The sequence below is a fragment of the Gymnogyps californianus genome, chromosome 3 (genome assembly GCF_018139145.2).
Source record: "Gymnogyps californianus isolate 813 chromosome 3, ASM1813914v2, whole genome shotgun sequence".
Taxonomy (NCBI): Eukaryota; Metazoa; Chordata; class Aves; order Accipitriformes; family Cathartidae; genus Gymnogyps; species Gymnogyps californianus.
In genome coordinates, this window is record NC_059473.1 from 55,830,134 (window position 1) to 55,854,225 (window position 24,092).

Genomic DNA, 24,092 nt, shown 5'->3' on the forward strand with positions numbered 1-24,092 from the left:
GCACAAAGAGAGACACTGAACTGGAGCACAGAAAAGGAACAAATGGCCGGAAGCGCGCAAGAATTTCTTAAACCAGCTTGGTGAGAAAAGTAAACTAGTAACTGGTGTTTGCTGCAAGAACAGCTATGAACACCAATTTCATGATGTTTAGATAGTCACAATGCCAGTGCAATGGCACAAATAATAATTTAAGAAAGCAGTAATGCTTACAGGCACATTATTAGATTATCCACTGGAATTCAATTCCATGGGGGAGGAAATGTTTTAAAAGACAGGAAGTTTACTAAAATTAGTGCACTTTCTTTGCCACTGTGTTAGCTTCGGGGGGGGGGGGGGAACAGAGAGAGAAAAACCATAATTCTTTCTGCCTCTCACGTGTAACTCCTGGTCTTGTCTCAGGGAAGCTGCTTAGAGGGTTGCCTCCCTCCCTGCTCCCAGTAACCTCAACAGGCTCAGTACCCTCCCACCATGAGACCCAAGGGGATGCCTGCTCACCTGCTGCGGGAAAATATGAAAACCCTAACGCAGAAGGCAGCAGACACAGCCATAAGTTCCTAATGCTGTTCTGAATTGGGCTGTGAAAGATGGACCACTGAACCTTACTGATGGCTCAGATGGACTGGTGCACGACATTTCTCCTCACTGTCTGTGTAACTAGGAGGAAAACTGTTAAAGCCAAGTGAAACTGGTCTCTCCAACAACAGTCTCAAAAGTCGTAATTTATAATCTTTTCCCATTACTATCTCAAACATATAATAAAGAAACTATTCTAAAATTTATTTTTCAAACTAAAAATTCCAACTAAAGCAGAACTGTACACACTTTACAGTTTGGTTGTAGTCAGAAAATTAAACTAGATTCCAGAAAGTGTTTTCCTAAAGCTTCTTTTCCTCTCATAACTATAGAAGAACTGATGACAGGAGACAATCAAGTTGTTTCTGAGTGAGCACTTCTTCTGCTTTGAGAGTACCAGTCACATGCTAGAGCATTACTAGTGTCAAATTCAATTACTACTAGTTTGAATGCTTTATCTCTTTACAATCATACTATAGCCAAGACTGACACTTTCTTGTTCCAAAGCTGAGAACTATGCCACTACCACAGCAGCTGGAAACATTTCACCAGATAGATGGCTCAGTTTTTCCAACACTGTGAATAATTAGGCTAAATACAGTGAGAAGTGAGGGTAGAGCAGCCTCTTTTTTTTTTTCCCCCAGAAACGTATCAGAGAGCTTTATTAGTGTAAAGTTGGTTTTATATTTGGTCAATGCAAGGAAAAACTGTCATTAAAAATTCTGAAGCAGAGATTTGTTTTCTAAAATTATTCAGCATATGTACAAATAGATACTAGGCATCATCTTAGGAAAAAAAAAAATAATGATCACTATTTCCTATTTTGAGTACTTAGAGTACAGAGAACCGATAATAAAATTCAAGTGATTTTTTTTTTTTTTCACCTAACATCAAATCGCTTCTAAATTAAACAATTAACAATGCTGGAATAAATTAATATTTGAGAAGGATTTCCCTGTATTCTGGGGAAACAAAATGTACACAGAGGGAAAGAGAAGACACAATTTTCTTAGTGTTTTAAAAAAAAAAAAAAAAGTGTGCATGTATTTACCCTAGCAATCCTCTCTCAATTCTCTTAAGAGACTCTTCAAAAATTGCAGCTGCAAAATAAGTTTATTTAGTTTTTAATCTTTATTCCTCTACTAAACATAAACCAGGTCACGATTTTGAACTCCTCTACCTGCCTGTTCATCATCATCATCATCTGACTGCTGTTCTGAGTTTTGGGAACTACCATACTCATACTCAATGGGCTTTGGATTGTTGTATGGGTAGCCATTGTCATCAAAAAACCTTCGGAAGGTGAACTCATAAAAAGCATGTTCAGGATGTTTTCCATTTTTGTACCACCCATTAAGTGTATCATTTCTGTTCCCTTCCTTATCATCATCACTCCACAATTTATCTGGATCAACTGGATCAAAGTTTGACGTGTCCGTAGGATGAGCAATTTTGGGAATGTAGAAAGCAGACTGCCGCCGTAGATCGCTTGAAAAATCAATTGTTTTAAAAAATGGATGAGCTTTTATTTCATCTGCACCATTTTTGCCTAAACGATCTTCTGGCCCTCGGCAGAGTTTAATAATAAGGTCGGAGGCCTCTGGAGTCAATTTAGCTTGAGGTGGAATATGAAGTGCAGTTTGCCAGTTGATAACCTTTAAAGCAAAAAGAGGTGTTATTCTATTTACAATTTCATAAAAAGGAAAAAACACAGTGAAAATTAAAACAACAAACAAAAAAACCAAACAGCCCGCAAAGCAATTATTCAACACGTGTAAGTGTTTTCACACTAGAGAGGGGAAAACATGAAGCTGCTCTTTCAGAAACACAAAGAATATTTTGTCTGGAAATCTGGCAAAATCCAGGTAAAGTTTAGTTTAGATTTGGAATGTGAATAGAGTCTGGCATGGAATACCCTTGCTATAAACCAACAAAGATACCATAAAATCCAGCACCTAGGACCTGAGATTAGGCACATGGCCTACAATCTCAAAAAGAAGGTGAGGCAAACATATTTTGATTTATTTGATGCACTGGAAAGATTAACAGATTTAAAGTTTAAAAAAAAAAATTTCAATACTGCACTACATTTGAGCCAACTAACATCTTGCAAGCTGAATGCAGTTTTGCAAAAATGGCACCTGCAGAAAATTGCCCTGGTGGTTTCTGTGAAACAGTTGGGGCTCAGGAAGGAAGGGACCAATGGCTCTGAGCTGCCAGTAACCCTGAGCAGCCACGGTCATCTGCTCCTCCTCCACCTTTGCGTGCTGAGCACCTGCAGATACATCACCAAAGGAAATTCTCTGCAGGTAAGTGGGCATGGAAGCCAGGTGGTGGGAAAAGAACACCCAGATGCTGGAAGGGGAGAAGAAAAGAAAGTGGAAATAATAACTGGAACAAGTGCAAGAAGTGAAAGGGAATGGTTGAGATCTGAAATGTGATTTTTAGTTGTTAGCATGTTTACTGTATGACCAGATAAAAGACATGAACGTGATCCTTGAATTCCCTTTACAAATTAAGTGCACCGCCACAGTAAAGCTTAAAATCTTGTTAATTTACAACATGCTTGGATAGAGCAGCACTCTCAAAAATCACCTTTGATTCCATTACAAATGAGAAAGACTATGTAAATTTCAAGCTTGCTTTTTCAGACTTAATACCAGACACTTAAAATTACCTTCATTTGTGTTTCCAGTGGTGTTTGTGCCAGGAATGGAGGCTGCCCCACTAACATTTCAAAGAGAATTACTCCAACACTCCACCAGTCGCACAACTGTGTGTAACCTGAAATGAAGTCAAAACAAGGTAGTCAAGGCCTGAGTATAATTTTAATCTTGTATTTCTAAGAATAAGAAAGGTTCACAAGAGAATTCTATTCAATACTTGTTTAAGATTTCCATATTAACAACTATTTATTTTTGTCGAAATATTATATACTTGGGAAAAGTGGCAGTGTAAGAAAGGTGAAGCAAGCTACCTGAATATCAGTTACTTGGCAGCGAGATTACAGTACAAAAACGCATTACCTGTTCGTAACAATACTTCTGGCGCAATATAATTGGGTGTGCCAACAAGGGAATGGGCCAGACAGCGCTGATGCTGACGTGCAGCCCTACGTTCAAGTGGCTTCAGCCGATCTCCACACCTGCAATTTGCTGGGTCGCCCCATTCATTGCTGAAATCCATACTGTCTTGACGTGCATGATCACCTACAATCGAGTGAGAAAGATGCCAAAATTGAGGAAGATTACTTTAGTTCTTATCTAGTATGAAATTTTCTTTATCTGTTAACATTTCTTGTTATAAGACAGAATCTGTTTCAATTTCAACACTCGAGAGCTAAAAAGGTCATCAACATCAGGACTTTGACTTTTTGCTTATGATATAAAATACTAACTTTTGAGGACATTGGGGTTTTTTAAGTTATTTTTTGACATAACTATGAGAAAGTATCCAGTTTGATCTTTTCTCAGTTTTTCCTCAACATAACCACATTAGGGGTACAGGGTGTATATTGTTCTTGCTCTTATGTAAAACAGACAAAACCCAATATTTAAAGCATCAAAAAATAACATCAGATTTTAAATCTTCAACTTCTCTCCAGAGACTGTGTAACAGTCTGGACTAAGATACATGATATTTTGATAAAAACAATTCAAAAGTAATTTAAAAATTGTTTTTGAAGGTGTTTTTATTTTTGAAAATTAAAAATAGGTTACTACAAAATCTGTATTTTACCACTCAGATCTGTGAAATTTTTTTTGCTCTAACTTTTTTTCAGCTGTTAAGTAATCAAGTAAGGTTTAAGTAGGCTTTTAAAAATCCTTCTCAGAAATCAAGAGGTTACACTAAAAGGAAGTATATGAGACACTCAGAACTTGGGGCAAGATTTTCAAGAACAATTACATTTAAAACATCAGTCCTATCTTCAAAACAGAGTTAGGGCTGTTGTCTATGTAATTATCTTGCTACTGCTGTGATTTTCTCTCTCCAAATTTCAGAAGCCACTAATGGGACAAACTTACAGCAGCATAGCTCATTCCTTCTCCCTTAAGGAATCAACGCTCACACTTGCAACGCCCTAACTAAACGTTGCTTTCTATAATTTGAGTGGTGTGCAGACATATTGTTAGATGCGTTATTATTCAGAAAGGAAACAGCACAGTCATCTCTCTACTCATTTATTATTTAACTCCTCGCAAAGAATGACATGTCAACAAAATAACAAAGAAACCTTTTATATTTCTCTTACCACTCTGGTAGTATTTTGAATCGTGGGTCCATCGAAAACCTGTACAGAGCCCAAAGTCAGTCAATTTAATATGACCATCGCGGTCTATCAAGATATTATCAGGTTTAATATCTCTGTGGATGAAGCCCATTTTATGAACACTTTCAACTGCGCAGGTCAGTTCTGCTGTGTAGAACCGTGCCAGATTTTCTGGAAAGACACCCATTCTAATTAGGAGACTCATCATATCACCTCCTGGAATGTAGTCCATTACAAAGTACAAATTGTCCTTATCTTGGAATGAATAGTACAGGCGAACCACCCATTCATTATCAGCTTCTGCAAGGATATCCCGCTCAGCTTTAACATGAGCAACTTGATTTCTAAGCAAGACATCTTTTTTCCTCAGAGTTTTTGTTGCATATAAAGCATTAGTATCCACTTTTCTTGCTAGGCAAACTTCTCCAAACGCACCAACTCCCAGGGTTTTAATTTTTACAAACATCGACTTGTCCATTTTAGCTCTTCTTAGCCGAATATAATTAGACTCTTTCTGGCACAACATTCTCCTCATTTGATCTCGGGCTTCTGGTGACAATCCAACCTGTGCAGCAAACAGAATTAAATCTGAAGAGTGAACAGTACTCTTAATTCTTGGTGATCTTCTTATAATTACAAGGCTTAGGCAAAGCAAACCAAATACTTATATACAGCACGGGAAATAAAACAACACAAAAACCCTTTAAGTATTAATTTAAACATTAGCATTCTATGAAAACATATAGGAGTGATATAAAACGTGATTACTTTCAACAGCAAAATGCATCAGGTGCCACGCACCAGAAGGTTCTTGAGAAGGGAGTATGTTCTTGAGGAGAGAAAGGGTAATTTACAAACTACTGATAAAAACCACTGCAAATAATACTCATCTGAGTAACAGTGTGCGTCAACTGCCTCCCTGATTCTCTCTGCAGAGCTAAAGGATGCCAAGATGTGCTAGGAGCCATAAGTTGCTGAGGGCTAACTAAGGAGCTGCTGTAGGAAAGGCTTCCGCTCTCTAGCTAGAGCAAGTCACTGAACTTCCTGACCATGTCAGTGGAATTTCAGCTGCAGGAGGGAGTATGCGACTCTCACTCTCATGCTTCCCTGTGTAGCTACACAAACCAGATCCACATGGCAGTGTTTCCTACTGTCCACCCACACCAAGCACGTACCTCTGCCACAAGCCAAGACCTGATCTTCCCTCTTATCACATAACCCGCCTCTTTCTAACAGGACTTCAGTCACACTCTCTCTACGGCTCTCCACTCTACATACCAACTAGTTGAGCAGAGCAATTTCTCTGAAGTGGCTCACTCCTCCCCGCAGTATCAGTTCTTCGCTCCCATCTGTGTACATACCCCTATCTTGAACGAACATCCCTGGTGTTCTGGCCAACACCACTAACATTCTGACAGCTGAAACACTCACAGGCCACACGTAACTCATCACCTACAGTGTGGAAACCCTTATCTACAAGAACCACACTGAGCACTCCCATCATATTCCAACCTAGGTTCCTCCTAGTGTATTTTTGCTGGCTTCAATTCCTTTAAAGTGCCATTTAATTCCAGCGCCATTTTTCTTGGCAAATTTTAGGTCCTGGAATCAGAACATCCCTTCTTTTTGCTTTTAATGTGACCAGAATCTTTCTTAATTTTTTTATATTATTTTCTCTGTGACACTACCCCCACATAGCTTGATGTTCATTGCTTCTTTTGTTTCCTGTCAGCATTTTCAAAATTTTATATGCTCCCTTTTTCATAGCATCTCAATTATTTTATCTGCCTACCTGGCTTGAAATCACCATCCTACAGCAATGACTTCCAAGTTCAATCTACAGTATATTCCCTTATTTTTTCCTGGAGATTCTGATCATAAAATTGAACATGGCCAAATTGAATCCCTGCAAACATCACAACTGTTAGTCAAGTACTATTCTAGAAGTTTTCGATTTCTTACTGTCACATCTTATCAATTCTTGATACCAAATCTTGCTGCTTCCATCTCATTAATGCTTCAAATGTTTAAGACACTGTCTGTATAACAGTACTCAGGACCATCATCAGGATTAGGTAACCACTAGCCTAGGCCTGTATAAACTGCATGTTAATAGATGACTGCCACTTTGCCTAACTTACAACATAACTTGAAACAAAATATAATAGATGTGACTGAAAAAAAAGGCGAGATAAAAGATCAATTAGATATCATTCAGTATCTTAAAAATGCTTTCAGGATACTGTATGTCACCTATTAAAGAAAATACTGTTAGAACACAGAAAATTTCTTACAGGCATCATAACAAAAATGGATCCAAAGGAGATGCAATTAGGAAAATGCATACAAAATGCTTGTCTACCCAAACAAACTTGAAAAGGAATATCAATTCAGTAAGATTTAAATGGGGAAGGCTGTCTCAAATTTGAGACAAAATTTTTTGTTGACATCAGGCAAGCAGTACTTAGGACTGGGTAGTAGTAATTTCAAGACTGGATGTGGGAAATAGACAATTTCTTGATTCGGAGTAGGGAGCTGAACCTTTCTCAACACATTTCTGCAGGAATACCCAGGCACTGTCTTCCAGGAGAGAAACATCTCAAGTTTTCTGTGAATGAACATGCTTAAGGCACACTTCAATGCAGAAAGAGGGATTTCTGAAGATTTCAAATGTCAAGAAGTCATTTGAATACCTGACCCTATTAAAGTTCAGACAACGGTGAGTCAGCTTCTCAAGTCCCATCTGAATCATGAAGTTTGCTTCAGTACAGCCCCACTTGTACACAAACTGAACCCCACTGATCAGTTAGAAAACTGGCAAAGAATATAATCTAGATGGCAACAAAACCCAAGGAGTGAGATCCAATACAGTAATTAATCACTGCAAGATACACAAACAGCATCTCCAAAAACCTTGTAGCTTTAGCTTCTAGCACCTGCTCTCTAGCTGTTGCATCCTAACAGTTTTGTTGTAAAAAAACAGCGCAAGTACCACTATTTGTCATCTCTTCCCCCAACCCATCTTACTTTTTCCTATGCCATCCACTAAAACAAATGTTATTCACAAACTGATCGCTCTCTGCATTGCTCTATTTTCCCTAGAACTCTCCTCAGCTACAGCATTTACCAAAGATTGTCAGCTGCACAAACGCTCAGGCACATACACCTCCAATTATTTCTAGCCAATGCCAGACATGAGAACTTCCTGAATTGCTCTATGATATCACACAATTCACTCACATTTTGCTCCCTTCTCATCTTGCTGTGCCTTAAATCATGACTTAAGTTTCTCTTTGCGGCAAAGGCATCTAGCATAATTCTTGGCCAAATTCACACATCTAAATTAAATATTTTTGAGACAGTTCCACTCTATTCCCTAGGAAACGTGATAGCATAGAAATATGTCATCTATGATATAAATACAGTATCCTGTGAAGGCAGGTATTTCTGTAGGGATGCATTCTGGTATTTTTTTTCTTTCAAAATTCCTACCAAAGGGGAGAAAAAAAGGGATTCAATACTTGTTTAATCCTCTTAAACTTCCTGAAAACAAGTCATGAGCTAGTTTCCCTTTCTCCCTCTCATGAAGACCCAAAATATACTTCACTGTTGTGGGATTCCTCTCCTATAACCTGACAAAAAAGGAGAGGTCTGCTGCAGCATAACACCCCATTTTCCACCCTTCAGCCTGTAATTAAACATCCCAGCTTTAAATCCAGTATAAATATTATAAATTGCATTTCATATAAGAGAAGATATTTACTAGGGTGCTTTAAACGCACAAGAAAAATACCAAGAAAAGTTATATCAGTACTTTCATATAAGTAATGCTTATGCTTGCAATATTATGGAACACAACACAGTAAGAAGGGAAAGTGAAGTTTGCAAATCAACATTAATTATAATCTTACATTTAAGTACTCAAAAATAGTCAAAATAAATTCATGCTTAATTTTTATGCAGGATTGCATGCAAAGCCCTCTAAAAAGGGATCATGCTATTCTTAATAAATACTGTTGCTCCGGAATCTTACTTGTCTACACAGGGATGGAGGCTACAGAGTTCAGGAAAGCTTCCCACACCTTAACAGTTTAAATCAGCTGTTAGTGGAAGTGAAAAGGAAAGAGAGAAGACTAAGAATAAAGATGTAGAAAGAGTTCCAGGAAGAAATCTTGCTAACATTTACATATTCATGATTAAGCAAACACTTATAAAACACTACAGCTCACAGTAAGAATTTTCAAAGAATAAGAAAACACGGATTTAAAAAACAGCAATTCAAGAAAGTGGCATAAGCCAAATACATTCTTTCATAGAATAAATTAAAAGGTACATCATACTTATGTCAAATTTTCAACTACAATTGTTAAGAAATATATCTAAGTAATACATCTCAAATTTCCATTTCTGCAAATCTTAATGTCACTACTTCTCACTGTTTTCTCTTTTGAAATGACATATGTATACATCAGCTCGTTTCTACCCTTTTGACTTGGTTTAGTAGAACACTGAAATCCCAGAAATAGACCACTGACTTCATGTAGGCACAAAGAAGTTGATTTTATATGGTTTTGTGGATGTCTGTTTTTTATTATCCCATTCAATTACCCCTTGTTTAAACAGATACCCTTAGAGCCTGGGTTACAAAATACTTAGGCAAGAGGTACTAGGTCTCTCTCATCCTAAAAATCTTACTTTTAAATATTTTTTTTTTAAATTTGAACTTAAAAAACCCTATCGCTACTGGAAACAAACTGCAGAACTCCAAAGGTATCATTGTTTGGGTGACTATATAAACACACTAACCAGTCTACCAGTTGTCTCTGCTTTGCTTGTACCTGCAGTGTTTATTTAAAAAAAAATAAAAATATTAGAAAAATCATTAAAATATTACATAACTCACTCAAAAATCAGGATTAAATAAAACCCATAACAAAACGCTACGATCCATGTAGTTAAATCTCAGTTCACGCAAGAATGATTTTGCTTCTGCTGCCTTATTATACATAAGCCAGATGAACTACATTTAGACATGCAAAAACCTTACTTAAAAAAATTCATTTCTAAGGACAGTGAAGCACATAAAGCAATGAAGAACTTGCCACATCTCGAACACAAAAACTAAAAATAGACTTCAGTACCACAATATACCAGAACGTTCTATTTATCTGTACTATTTAAACATTCTACAATTAAGACATATTTCTTAAAATTAATATGGGAACAGTTCTAGTCATAGATTTAGAAAGAAGAAAGAGTTTACCCTCATCATTTCATTCTCTAGTTGTTTTTTCCGATGCAAACGCTGCTGATGTGACTTGAGTATATTCTCCACATGCTGCTCCATGAAGAATTTAAAGGCTTGAGGTGAATAGCTTTGAATGCGAGACTCTCTTCTTTCTTCATCTTTCTTGTTTTTTCTAACAGGAACAGGTGATGTTGTAATTTGTTTCTTTTCTTTATCTGTTGAATCAACACATTCATAATTCTTTTCATTCTCATCCTCCTTGGATAAAATAGGTGGTTCCTCCTTGTTGAGCTTAGGTCCTGTCTCATACAGATTGACAGAGGGATTCTGGTGTAACAAGTGTTTTGGGTAAGGTGGTGGGGGACCCTGGTAATTTGGAGCCTCTGCAACAGGAGACATAACTGCCATATTTGTAGATGGACTCTCAGAGAAGGGAATGGTCTGAACGGTTTGCACTGGTTGTGGCATCCAGGAAGGGTGAGTGGGTGCTAAGGCAGTCTGTAGCTCTGGTTTTAACACACGCATACTTTTTACCGGTTGCTGAATGGGAGCTGGCGTTATAGCTGTTACTGTTGTAGCTGAAGGCTGAGAGCTGCTTGAGTGACTCTGCCTATTTCCATGATGGTTGTTGAAAGAATTTGACCGTACGGGAACATTGGGTTGCCATGTAGGCATGTCATGCCCATTGCCAGGTGATGACTGCGGTTGCACAGGGGAAGGCTGTGACCAGGACGCAGGTATTCCAGCTACATTTGTATTATAAAGTTCCATGTTGTGACTATTTCTATTTGGCACCATCATTGCCTGAGGCAGATTCCCATTGGTGTATGCTGAAGGAGGAGCAGATCCTCCTGCCTGCATCTGTAGTGCTGTGGGACTTTGCCTGTTAGTTGGATTCATGGGGTATGGGGGTGGCTGGCGACTCACTGAGTTCCCAGACACCACATTCTGGTGAACTATGAATTCTGCCTGACAATTGCCATTTTGCATTCCAGCTCTTCCTGAGGGGAAACTAAATTTGCTGTTGGCAGAACTCTGCATGATTATTGGTTGCCTGCCAATGGGGACAGCGCTCATGCCTCTCTGACCCTGCGTGGAAGAATTTATGGGTGGAGGATTCATAGGTGGAGGTGGATAACCATCCTGCCATGCTCCTGGTGGCACTGGAGAAATACGGGAGATCACATATTCCATGTTTCCAGAGTAACGCTTTGTTTGAGAGTTTGGTTCCCAGGAAGGAGGTGGAGGAGTAGTTCCCCTTGGAGGGGGTGTCTGTCCTCGAGGAGGTGGAGGAGGAGGAGTGACACTCCTTATCTGTGGTAGAGGTGGGGGATTCACTCTTTGTCCGTTGCCAGGATGAGCCTGAGCAAATGCTGCAATGCCAGATCCAGATAATGGCCTTCCTACATCAGGCTGAGAGCTGGGACTTTCCGAGCGATAAACTACACCATCTCCCAGGGAAGGACCGTGCCTCTGAGGAACCAAGGACTCCTTAGAACCCTTCCAGCTCTGCTTGCGGTTAACTGATTGCTGTACAGACCCTGCTTTTACAAGAAGAAAACACAGCATTCATATTATTAGAAATTATTTCTATTTACTGCTTTGAATATTTTATTCTTCTGTGTTAATTACTACAGAAATAGGATGGGAATTCTCCGACATAGAATAATCCACTGTACTTCTCATGAAAAAATTTATCTCTATCTAGTAATACACAGCATGCTATGGGAATATGCCCAGTACACAGTCTAAGACCAAAAAATGCATTGAAACTGTAGTATCAGAGTTTTTAGAAATCACTTTTCTGAAGATGCATTTTGCTTCAATTACAGATGCGCTCAATATTTAATTGAAAAAAATGGTAATATGCAAAATTATTAGGCATACTATGTATTTTTAATCATGCATACAAGCAATTCTCAGAAGAGATGTTCAGTACAAATGCAAAAAAGCAATAGCACGAAAAAATAGGTTTAGTCATGTTGCTGTTCCTTCCAGTTTAACACCTATAAATGAAGTGTTCTTAAACTAAAATTTAACTGAATGCTGTAAAATCAAACAGCCTGCTTATACCCTTGTGTGCATACAGTTCATCCAAAATTGTTATATTCCTCGCACGCAAAATTTGATTAAGTACTTTAATTTTAAAAGTTATGTCTTTATGGGTGATAGTGTTGTATAGAGGCAAGAATTAAAACTGTATGAAAGTAAAACTTACAGAGCCAAACTCTACAATATATTTACTTTACAGATGTTATTTTGCATCATATAAACAAAATAATATGCAAGGAACTGATAGTGCATGCAGTCTTATTGTGCTTTTTACAATGTTATTACTGCAATACTTGTAAACACATACAGTACTGTAACTGCTGAAAGTCACTGTATCTTCAGTAAAAGAATGTGTTAATTACTACATCTTTGCAAGTAACAAAATCATGGCTAAATGGTGGCATTTAGCGAGCAGCTTCATACAAGCACCAACTAACTCTGCTTCACAGACTACATGAAAATAATGCTGTGCTGTGCTCTGCTACTCTTGACTACTAATCTTTCCTCATACCTATATGGTTGATTTAAAACATAACTTTACAGAGCTAGCAGCTCAGCACTCAACTTCAGTCAAAAAGAAGTTCAGTATTTCTGCTGCATTTGAAAGTTACCGTTTGTTTAGGTGTATGCTACTAAAACCTGGTAAAAAAAGAAAAACATAAGATGTATTAAAAATGTGCTTGCATGTGTTAAGAGAGCAATAATAGCAAGTAGCAAAATTCTGACACTGTTGCTACTAAAGCTATAGTCTGTCAATGGAAGACATGACAACTAACTTCCTTAAACTAACTAACTTCCTAACTAACTTCCATAAAAACATGTAGTCTGCCTTAAAAACCATAACAACAAAATCTGGAACCAAGCAGAAAATTAAGTAGCAAGAGGGATCTTGAAACAGGACATCCTAAAATACAAATATTGTAGCCATATGATATATAAATACACATACACACACACAAATAATATATATACACACACAAAAGTACACATACGTAGTGCTGCTGTGTGGGAGAGTGTGTGAAAAGACAGACAAAATATTAAAATAAGAACTCTGTGCTCACCACTGACTTCTAAATGGCACCTGACACTGAGAACAAGATACAGGCATCATACCATTGAGGGACAAAAATTACTAAATTGAGATCTGAATGCCATTCCTTGTACAAAATACTTAATTATAATACTAAAACCACGCAGTTATAAAAAGAAATGTTTAAGAAATTCACATCAAATGCACCTATCTTTCAGAACAATTACATTATATACTTTACATGCTATTTTTAGAAGCAAAAAACTGTATCTCAATATCTCCTCTGTTCCATTGTGAGCACATAAAGGAGGAATTTGCCATTTTATATTTTTCACCTACAAAAATACACTCAGTGAGTTACTGAGTTACCGAGTTCACGTGGATACACCTACCTGGTGGTTTCATACCTGTGTTTACAGGTCTTGCTGCTGCTGCAACCATCTGTTCCCGACGAGGATCCTGGTAGCTCATTTTACTTATAAATTCGATGGCAGCTTCTATACTACGGTTGTTTGTTTGTCTAAGAGCTTGTATAACCATATCCTAAAGAGAAAATTATATACAAAAAAATCAATTACAAGAAAATGGCAGCAATGCCAAAAATCATGGTTATTTAGCCAAATATCCTCCAGTAATTTTACCAAAGTACATAACTGATTTCTCTCAATCAATTTAAAACTCATTTTAAAATGTTTTCTCCACAACAGGTCCTCCAAAACACTAATACAGTCTGGATCTTCAGGAAAAAAGTTAACTTGTTGAAGCACTGTAGTTTGATGTAAATCGTGTCACTGTGCTATTTGTACAGTTTGCTTATACGCACTGATAGGCACTACCCAGGTAACAGCTAGTTACACGATGACCAGAGGTCCCTTCCAACCTAAGTTATTCTATGAAAGATACCCTAATGTGAAATTCAGAATGTTGGTTGTTGCTCATTTTCCTTCAATTCAGCATGACTTTTTGCCAACAAATATCCATTAGTTTCTCCCTAAGAATTCTTCCTGATGAAGACAACATTATTGGCAGAAATTCTATTATTTTTGTGGTAGATTTAGGCTCTGTGTTCTTAGAGATCCAAACACATTTGATCTGATGGCCAATCCCAGCTCTGTCAATGGAAAATGTATTATGGACTAGTGATTTTTTTCCACTGACTTGAATAAGATCAAGGTCAAGCAACAGAGGCAGAATTTCAGACATGGTTAAAAGTCAGGCACTGCTCTCCCAGTTACATTGCACGGGATTTGTGCAGCTGACTCAACAAGTCTGAAACAAATCCACAGCATAACTCCCTATAATTAAGCACACTGTCTTTAGTGATTTGTTATGGCCATACTTTGTCATATCGAAGCAATCATTTCAGTTCACATTATGTCTGAACAGGTTACCTACATACGACAGCATTCACCTCCTACTAAAATCAATGGGAAATCAGAGGGCTCAGAAGGGAAGTAGTATCAATTTCAAATTCAAACCCACATTTATACTTTCACCATGCCTGTGTACATTTTTAACACTACAAACATACAAAATTACATACAGCCTTCAGAAACAATAATTAAATTCAGTGAACAAAGCAGAACCTTAAAAAAGGATTTTAAAATTTAAAAATACATATAATAAGGTTGTTGCAATGTTTACAGAGTGGCTGACACTGTTGGAAAAAGCCGATACAATTTTTGATCCCGTATCTCCTTCACGAGACAGTTGTCTGCAACACAGTTATAGGCAAGACTGATCTGTTGCAAAGAAGTACATTTTCAGCACCAGTATCACTGTGCAAACAGAAGGTTAACTTGTCCGGAGTATTTAATTTCCAATTTGAATATACTTTTATAGGACCCATCATTCGTTTCTACCTATTGACTTTAATTTGCTTCTTAATCAGTTTCAAAACCAAATTGACTGTCTTTTTAGCCAAGTAATTCTACAATATATGAACCTAAACCTACAAGTTCACATCACCAAGCCATAAAGACACACAGAATCTCAAAGTACAGAACCAGCAATATTTTAAGAGATGAAATTTAGTTCTCTCTCCACTAACCAGAGGACTTGAGTAAGAGCCAAAGGATCTCTCTCCCCCTAGCTGAAAAACAAAAACCTTGGTCACCTATGTGACATGAAGTATTCAACGTCTTAAGAGTATCACCTTACACAGAACATATGAGGACTACACTTGAATCCTAATTAGCAAGCGAGATTTCCTGTAAGCTATTTAGGGTGCTTCTTAAAAAAAAACAAAAAACCCCAACAAAACACAATGAACTGCATTCTCCCATCATTATTATACACATATATTACTATCTATATACACACACACTATATATATATCTGATACTGATAGATATCTCTCTATCTGTTTAGCTTTAACCCTGAATACTACCTACTACTTGAGGGGTGGGGGGAACAACCAGAACTTTTGTAACATTCAATATATTAAAAAAAAAAAAAAAAAAAAAAAGGGGTAAAAACCAGCTGCTTACAGCTCGCCAACACACCCCAGCAATGATCCAGTCCATAAAACAATCCCAGCTCAAAATACATTCTCACTTCATTCCTACTTGCTGTCTCGAGTACTCCCCACCAAGAAAAATGCTTTCCTACTTCAGCTGTATCTGTTCCCAGTGGTGTTCATGGGCCAATGCCATATGGACTATTGCAGCAACACAACTGTGGGTTAACACATGGCAGAAATGGCTTACACTGTGTCGTGGTTTAACCCCAGCCAGCAACTCAGCACCACGCAGCCGCTTCCCCCTCCCCCTTCCCAGTGGGGTGGGGAGGAGGAGGGGAAAAAAAAAGTAAAACTCATGGGTTGAGATAAGAACAGTTTAATAACTCAAGTAAAAATAAAAATACACTACTAAATAAGAATAATAATAATTGTAATGAAAAGGAATACAACAAAAAAAGAAATAACACCCAAGAAAAGACAAGTGATGCACAATGCAATTGCTCACCACCCGCTGACCGATGCCAGAGCCGTGATCTGCCCTTCCGGCCGACTACCCCCAGTTTATATACTGAGCATGACGTTCCATGGTATGGAATACCCCTTTGGCTAGTTGGGGTCAGCTGCCCGGCTATGCTCCCTCCCAGCTTCTTGCACACCTGCTTGCTGGCAGAGCATGGGAAACTGAAAAGTCCTTGGCTTAAGATAAGCGCTACTTAGCAACAATTAAAACATCAGAGTGTTATCAACAGTATTCTCACACTAAATCCAAAACACAGCACTGTACCAGCTACTAAGAAGAGAGTTAACTCTGTCGCAGCCGAAACCAGGACACACTGGCACTGTGCCTGAAAAAAAGGTCCATATAACCACAAGCATCCTGGGAATTCTCAGTTGTATCCAAGAACAAAGGGTAGGAGCAAAAGGCTTCAAGATACAAAGGATCCAACAAAAATACCAACTTAAGATACCTTTCCAGTTTATTATCCAGCCACATATTCTTCAGTTTGCAAAAATGCAGGTTCAATCTGTAAAAATGGATCCGAGAACTGATCCACTTTAAAACAAACAAACAAACAAACAAAACCAACCTCAGCAACAAACCACAGAGCAGGAGCAAATTACTACAAAATAATTTATCATTATAAAATCCTTCCATTCTTACTGAAAACGCAGCCTGGACTGTGTATCTGAGCAAGCGAAAGGAACATGAAAAACCACTATCAGCACCTGGCACTGGGACATTGTTGAGGAACAGCCAGTTGATAGCTCTGGAGAACTCACTCTTGGTAGAGGCAGATCTCTCTGTAAATACCGAACCATCACAGCCAGCAGAACTCATGAGCTGGTCACTACTACAAGCAGTGCACTCCTGTAAAGGCAATCCCTGTTGTGGTACTGTGCCTTTTTCCTTTGGAAAGATGAGTGGTTTGCTAGCTTCTTTTTTTTAAACCTGCTTTTGTGCTCAGGTTTACAGAGAAGGCATGAAAACAGGTGTAATTTACTTTGATGTGCAAATCCCAGTAAAAACACAGGAGCTGTAAGTGTATTAATTTTTTATTCCTGGAAACCACTTTTCAGACTCCTTTCACTTATTAAAATGAATGAATGGAAATAAGTTTAGTCAATAATTTAAAAAATAAATAAATGGAACAATTATTTAGTTCTCTGTTCTTATAATGAAAATAACAGCAGAATAATTACTTATGTCGAAGATTTTCAAGAGGCTTGACATTATACTCTTGAGAGTATACCACAGAGAAGACACTCTGCAACTGGTTTTGTCATGTACCTTGTTATTTTATCTGTATCTGACAAAGTGCATAAAGTAAGGATAGCCAAATTTCTTTCTCCACAGAGTTTGAGTTTCTATAAGCCACAGATGTAAAAAGTTCATCAAAATTCACTTCTGAAATATTTGATACTGCCTTTCAATTTAGAATGGCCATACTTTATCAACAGATTTTAATTGAGCACAATCCAAAATTCCGTTGAGTATCACAGGCAAATTCCATGTTCTAGAGAGTCCAGTTCTCTCTGCCTAAAATGATATAAATAATTAAAACAACCTACCCCCACCACGTAAGAATAAACTGCACAAGATGCTTAAAAAAGAAAAAAAAACGAAAAGCCAAGCCTCTCTAAATCCTTCTACACCTCTTTTTCATCCCCCATTATTACCAGTTTCACTATGTCCTAATGAGAAACCTACCAGATTTTGAAGAAGCTATTTTGCTTATCATATGCTGTTCAAACATTCCATGATCAACACCCCCTCTAACATGTACTAATAGTTCATAGTTAGCAGAACACCAAATCTTGAAAATAAAATATTTCACCTCATCAAAGCCAGCAGCTTGTAAGTCTTGCAGCATTTGTCGATTAATTTCTGACGTTCCTTTGACAGCTGAGGTTGTTTCATTTGCAAAAGGCAGAAGTGAGTTTCTTATCTCCTGCAAAACTTTATGATATGTTACAAATTTGGGGGGTTTCGGCCTTGCCTAGGATCTTCAGATAACATTTTGCCCATGCTGTGATCAGCTTTAGCAGCATCTGAGGGTTTAGGTAAATTCCTGAGGCTCTCTCGTATTTCCTGTAGCATCTGCTGGCTGCTGCCAGTATAGTTACTGGCAGGAAAAGTCTTAGGCCTCATTTGTCTATAACCTTCGGGCTTCTCACTTCTCTTCATGAAAACATGTATATATGCAACCTCCACCAAGGACTCACACACACCAAAATTCAAGGAAGACTGGCTGGTAGTTTCAGAACTTGTGAAAGCAGTGGCTCTTCACTGGAAACCGTGGTTCCTGTAGTGCTGGAGTTGGTCACAACCCAAAACTGCTATCCTGTTAACAAAACAAAACAAACATCCTGTTATATGTACAGCAGTGAAAAAGTTCACAATGTAGCACTGGTGGCAGTGAAACGTTCACATGCAGCGCTGCCTTCACAGTTATTAAAAGCATGCTAAGCAACTTCTTCAGGCAGTCTTTACTCAACCTAAATTACAAACTGTGTTGGGCTTCTAACAGTCCATTAACAAAAAAATGTTTTAGGTGCCTCAAGTCTGAATTGCAAAGGATGTGGACAAAGTAAAGAGGAACTCAGTGTGGCAGACAAAGCTTTCAAGAGCAGATATGAACTGCTGTGTGTGCTACCCCCTCACTGCTTCTTTGCCTTCCCTCTCTGCTGGGTGCTGTCTCTGTTCATCATCCACTTTCTCTCCATCAATACTTTTATAGCTGAAGGTGCCAACTCTACTACCCAGTTAGCTAGGATATGGACCAAATACCCTAGCTGTTCAGTTCTGACATCAAGCTCCACAAATAGATGGAAGCGAGAAGTACAAAGTACACCAGTGACAGTATATAATTACCATGATTTTATCCATTCTTTAGCAGTCACATATGTAAAAAGTAAACACTTGCCTAGTTCATTGCACGCAACTTTATGATTTCTTGTACCATCTGCCATTTAAACCTGTTTCAGGGCTCAGTTTTCTAAGGCTGTCACAGTCTTGTAGCTCGAGTCTCCTTGAGCCAGTCTTCATCAATACTTAAGTTTTTTTTTTAATTTATTTTACATAAGGGACGATGAGAGCGGGGGAGGGGGAAGAAAACAAAGAAAATTTAATCAAACTTTTTTACTGTAAAATTGTTTAACAACTCAAGCATCAAATTCACCAGAGCATAGCTGTGACATTTGGTAAGGGAAACAGAACTTTCTGCCAAAAACAAAATAAAAAACTTTTGCATTTTGAAGGCGTTGACTCATCAGGGAAAGAACCCTGTGTCTGCAGAGAACTCAAATCTCTGCATTCGTGCTGCGCACTAGTTAGTACTGTAACACTATAACTGGTATGGCAAAGGATAGAGCAACTAAGGTGAAACACTGAAGAAGTTACACAGCATTTCCCTCTTTAGAGCATCATGAAGTAAAACTTTTGCGGTCTCTACTGCTCCACAGAGGAAGATCAGTTACTAAGATAGTGCAAGATACAAAAATTACATACTTTAGCACTGTCTTTTCTTCACAGGCAACTAGAAGAATGGTAAAGCTCAACTCACACTGTTCCTTTACTATAATACAATGTCTAACAGTAGCAATACTGAAATGTTCCTATTTTCTTGTTTCTGTTTCTCAAAATGTTAAAAATTTCCATTCCTAGTTTTCCAAAGGATTATTTTTGAGGATTCAGATGTCTGCAAGTATCTTTTGTCTCTTAAAGAAGTAGTGCATAGATAAGTGTTTCTCATATTAGACATGAATTAAACAGGTGTCTAAGTTTTACACAGTCTACATAAAAGTCACTCTTTCTTCATCCAGGTTTCACTTCTACAATATTTGCACTATCATAAACCAATTAATGATTCAGTGATTGAGGAAGAATACGACAAGAAGTTAATAGGAAAAAGAACCCTCTAATACACATGCAAATTATATGAACTAAATACACATGCTACCCATATACAAATAAAACCTGAAAGCTTGAAGTAATACATAAATAAGGACTGTGAAAAGAAACACAAGGGACACCCACTTAATCCCATTCTCCTTGGAGAACCACTTAAGAAATAATATAATTTCTCTAATGGAGCTATCTAAATCTTAGGTGCTATAACTGCACCCACAAGCTTTCTTTGCCCTGTGACAGGTTTGAAACCTTAAATAAACATAATCTGGTAGTTATATTAAAGTTTTTTCCAGCAGTCTGGTAGCATACAATTCTTCAGTGCTCACTGAATAAGGAAAAGATCATCAGACATGTAAGTGAATTTTAATAATAAACAGTGAAGTTTTGCTCAAAGTATTAAGAAATCTAGATTCAGCAGAAAGTATGGCATGAGAGCAATTAAAATGCAATTTAATTTTGGCCACTTTCAAAATCATTTTCAAAACATGCCATATTTAAGACCACATTGAAAATACTTTGTCAAAAACACTTTTTCCAAAGAAAATGGAGTAACTATATTTAGACCATTTTACTAGTTTTGCTATGGATGTTCCTTTTCTTTCCAAGAGACCTGCTTCAAAAACACACGTGTTTGATACCCAACTACAAGGATATATGCTAATAACACTTGAAAGAATCACCACCTCCAGAAGAGTGAAACCTCTAGCATAAACTCACCCCAAAACATAGGACAACAAGGCTAAATATCTTAGAGGTTTAGTAATCTAGATTACTTGTTCAAATTCAGTCAAAATTAAGAATAATAACTAGTTCACCATTGGCAGGGTAATCTAGATAAAACAGTTGGTATTGATCTTGGGTCACACATATACCAATGAGACAAGAAAAAAAATGTCCATACATGAGTTATTCCTTTTAACAAGTTCCAAAGGCCTGGAATTCAGGAGAAAACAGGTTGTTTTGCACCTACATATTTTTCCATCATTTCATCTGGTATTTCAATATTCACTTTATGGTTACACCACAGGTAGTTGAGATAAACAAAGGTAAGACCGCTAAGAGAAATCAAGGTTAAATTAACAGGACACTTAAACCATAAATCAGGAGACCCAGAGTCTACCATCTAGGAGGAAAAAAATCAGCTTGGGCTCCAGTTTCTTTAGGTGCAAAACTGAGAGAACTGTATTTCTTTCTAAAGTGCTTTAGGAACTTTAAGACAAGGGATGCTATAAGTGTTTGATAGCTATTATTTTGCTGGCAACTGCAGCATAACAGGATATGGACTAAGCAGTCTTGGAAAATAAAGCTGCACTTTCACATAAATTTTTAGCAGAAGCAGAGCTTTACCAGTGTAAACCAGCCAGTCCACTTATCTCCCACCACTTACTAGTGCCAGCATAATTGTTTGTAAGGCCACACAGAGCGAATCAAGCTAAGGAACTTACTCAGATAAATAGTACCTTTTTTTTGGTGGGTTGTTTCTTTTGGCAGCAGTGATGGGTAATAGCAGTTTGATGTGTATGTGAAACTACAGTCTTAATTGCTCAGAAACCCAATTAAATTGGTCCTCCTGTTTAATGAAGTAGAAGAAAGCAAGTATTACTACAGTTCACCTTGCTTTACATATGAACCTCAAAATTCAGAGGTCACCTCCTCTTACAGACATTTGCACACATTTTAAAGCAAGAAAGTTTTGACTGCTCAGTAAGAAACCTATCTCAATTTTGTATTTCTAACTAGCAAACACAAACTGTATCCAAGGGAACTGATGTCTATTCCCCCTTGCAGTTTTGTGTCATTACATGTAAATGATAGATCTGTTTGTCAATGCAGCTGTTTCTGCTGATGAAGTCCTCCACTTCCTTAAAGTAGTTAAAAAAATTTTTTTTCCTTTCTTTTCAAAATATGAGGATAAAGTATTTTCCTCTACAGGTCAAACTGTAAGGAAAAATAAAACTTCTCTTTTTACAGTATAATCATGAAAGACTGGACTTAAAAATAGGCATTTGAGTGAGAACACAGAATGGTTGCATGCAACTGTCAATGACTTCCAAGTTTCTCTGAAGAAAAAAATACACAGCTTTGTAACAGATCTGTAACATTTCTTATCTCCAGAAGTTTTGAACATACTTTTAAATACTCATATTTCCAATTAAGTATCAAATGCCACATATTAATCTATTTTGGTTCCCTCTCTCATGTACCTATTCTAATAACTTATTTTATACATAATCACAACACTTTATTGCTGGGGGGAAAAAAACCAATCAAGAATTTGGGAGACATAAAATTAAGTTTGTAGGGGCTCAGTTCAAACCAACAAAAGGAAGCTGTTCTTCAGAAAACAGGTCATTGAGCTGTAAAGCAACTTCCCAAAGGATTCATTTCCAACGTTAAAAGTTTCCATACAATGAGGAGAAAACCAGACCCTGAAATTAGTAAATAAACACAACTACATATGGTCAGGGAAGACTGAGCTGGAAATGACCAGAGGCTAGCTGGACGTTGGGAAGATTGTGCATTCACTCTGCGTGTTTCCATTCTTACACCCTGCTATCTCCTTTAACAGGATACAGCTCTTCTTATGTACAATGCATTCTTAGTTATCCTCGGTAGCAGTAGTAGTTATTTCGAGCGCACGTAAGAGTGATCTTTATGGCTACCAGCAGCACAGCCGCTGAGGACCAAAGTGTAAGCTGCGTTGGCACAGGCAGGTACCAAGGTAACTCCTCCAGCACAGCAGGACCCAGCGGTTCAAGGACCACCCGGACCAGGGGGGTTTCAGCGCCGGGATGAGTGCTGGGCATACGACAACCACGAGTATCCCGACTCTGCCTATGGCACCGGCACACCTGCGCTTCTGTCGCCCAGCCGGCCCCAGGCCGTGACCCGAGCTCGGTCTTGTGCAGCGCTGGTCTCCCCGCACCGCCGGTCCTCCCCGCGCAGGCCGGCGGGACGAGCGCGGGGCCAAGCACCACCGCGGAGGCGGCGGGACCCTCGCCCGGCGGCGGTACAAGGGCCCAACCGGCCCCGCCGCCCCTCCCGAGCAGCCGTTCCCCGGCGAGCAAGAAGCCGCCTTCGGAGGCACCAAGCCCCGGCGAGGGAACCGGAGACGGCACCGTCTCCCGCGGCCGCGTCCCGCCCGCTCCCGGTCGGGCGAAAAGGGCCCAGGACGCCCCGGTCGGCCGTGCCGGAGAGGGCTCGTTACCATCCCCGCGCCGCGGCCTCTCGCCCCCAACCCGCGGCCGCTCCCCAGACCCGCCGCCACCTCCCCTTCGCCACCGCGGCACAGCGGACGTACCTGCGGCGAGAAGGCGGCGGCGGCAACACCCCGGGCCCGGGCACACGGAGCTCGGCCCCGCCCGCGCGGCGACGACCGCCGCGGCCCTCCGCGATGCCGGCAGCGGCTCCTCGGTCCCTCCGCCAGCGTCCTCCTCCGCCGCCGCCGCCACGGGCCTCTCAGTTCGGCGCCGCCATTTTGTCAGTGCCTCCGCCGCGGAGGGCTTCCCGGATATGGGCAGCTCCCGGCCTGCCTTGCGCGCCTGGCGCTCCCCCCGCAGCCCCGACCCGGATGAAGCGTGGCGGCTGCCGCCCGCCCCGGGCCCGGGAGGGAGCTCAGGCGGCCTCCCCCTGCCCCGGGTACGGCAGCGTGCTGCTAATCTGAGCAAGCCTGCTTGGGGGAACCACAAAAAACAAATCCCCCCCGCCGCTGCCAGCTTTCAGGCACTGCTTTTTTCTTCCGTGGCAGTACCGAGCTCCATGGATAAATACCGGGTTTCTAATGGGGAAAAAAAGTTCTGCCGAGCCTCCGTGATCCAATTAATGCCTGAACGAAGACACGTTGGTCCGTAACGAGTCCAAAGTCGCCAGGAAGGAAAACCCATCAATTAGCACTCAGAGATGCACCTCGACCCGTTCTTTTCAGGCAGAGTATTGCATTTCAAAGTGGGAAGCAAAATTGAAGACCCTCTAACGAGCCTCTTGGCAACTCCATACGTTCCTGTATGAAGGGATGACAGCCCTGCCGCAGCGCACCATCCATCTCCT

At 39.4% G+C, this 24,092-nt stretch overlaps 1 protein-coding gene across 1 annotated transcript; it reads right to left on the reverse strand.

The window, feature by feature from the left end:
* Positions 1 to 150: 150 nt before the first annotated feature.
* LATS1 (large tumor suppressor kinase 1) lies at positions 151 to 23,414 on the reverse strand. Its single transcript, XM_050893992.1, is given in 9 exon segments — positions 151 to 2,228; positions 3,251 to 3,357; positions 3,600 to 3,782; positions 4,826 to 5,408; positions 10,107 to 11,632; positions 13,566 to 13,716; positions 17,971 to 18,119; positions 18,122 to 18,477; positions 23,347 to 23,414. Coding segments are annotated over 8 exon segments (3,411 nt in total). The 5' UTR covers positions 18,321 to 18,477; positions 23,347 to 23,414; the 3' UTR covers positions 151 to 1,715.
* Between the last annotated feature and the right edge of the window lie 678 nt (positions 23,415 to 24,092).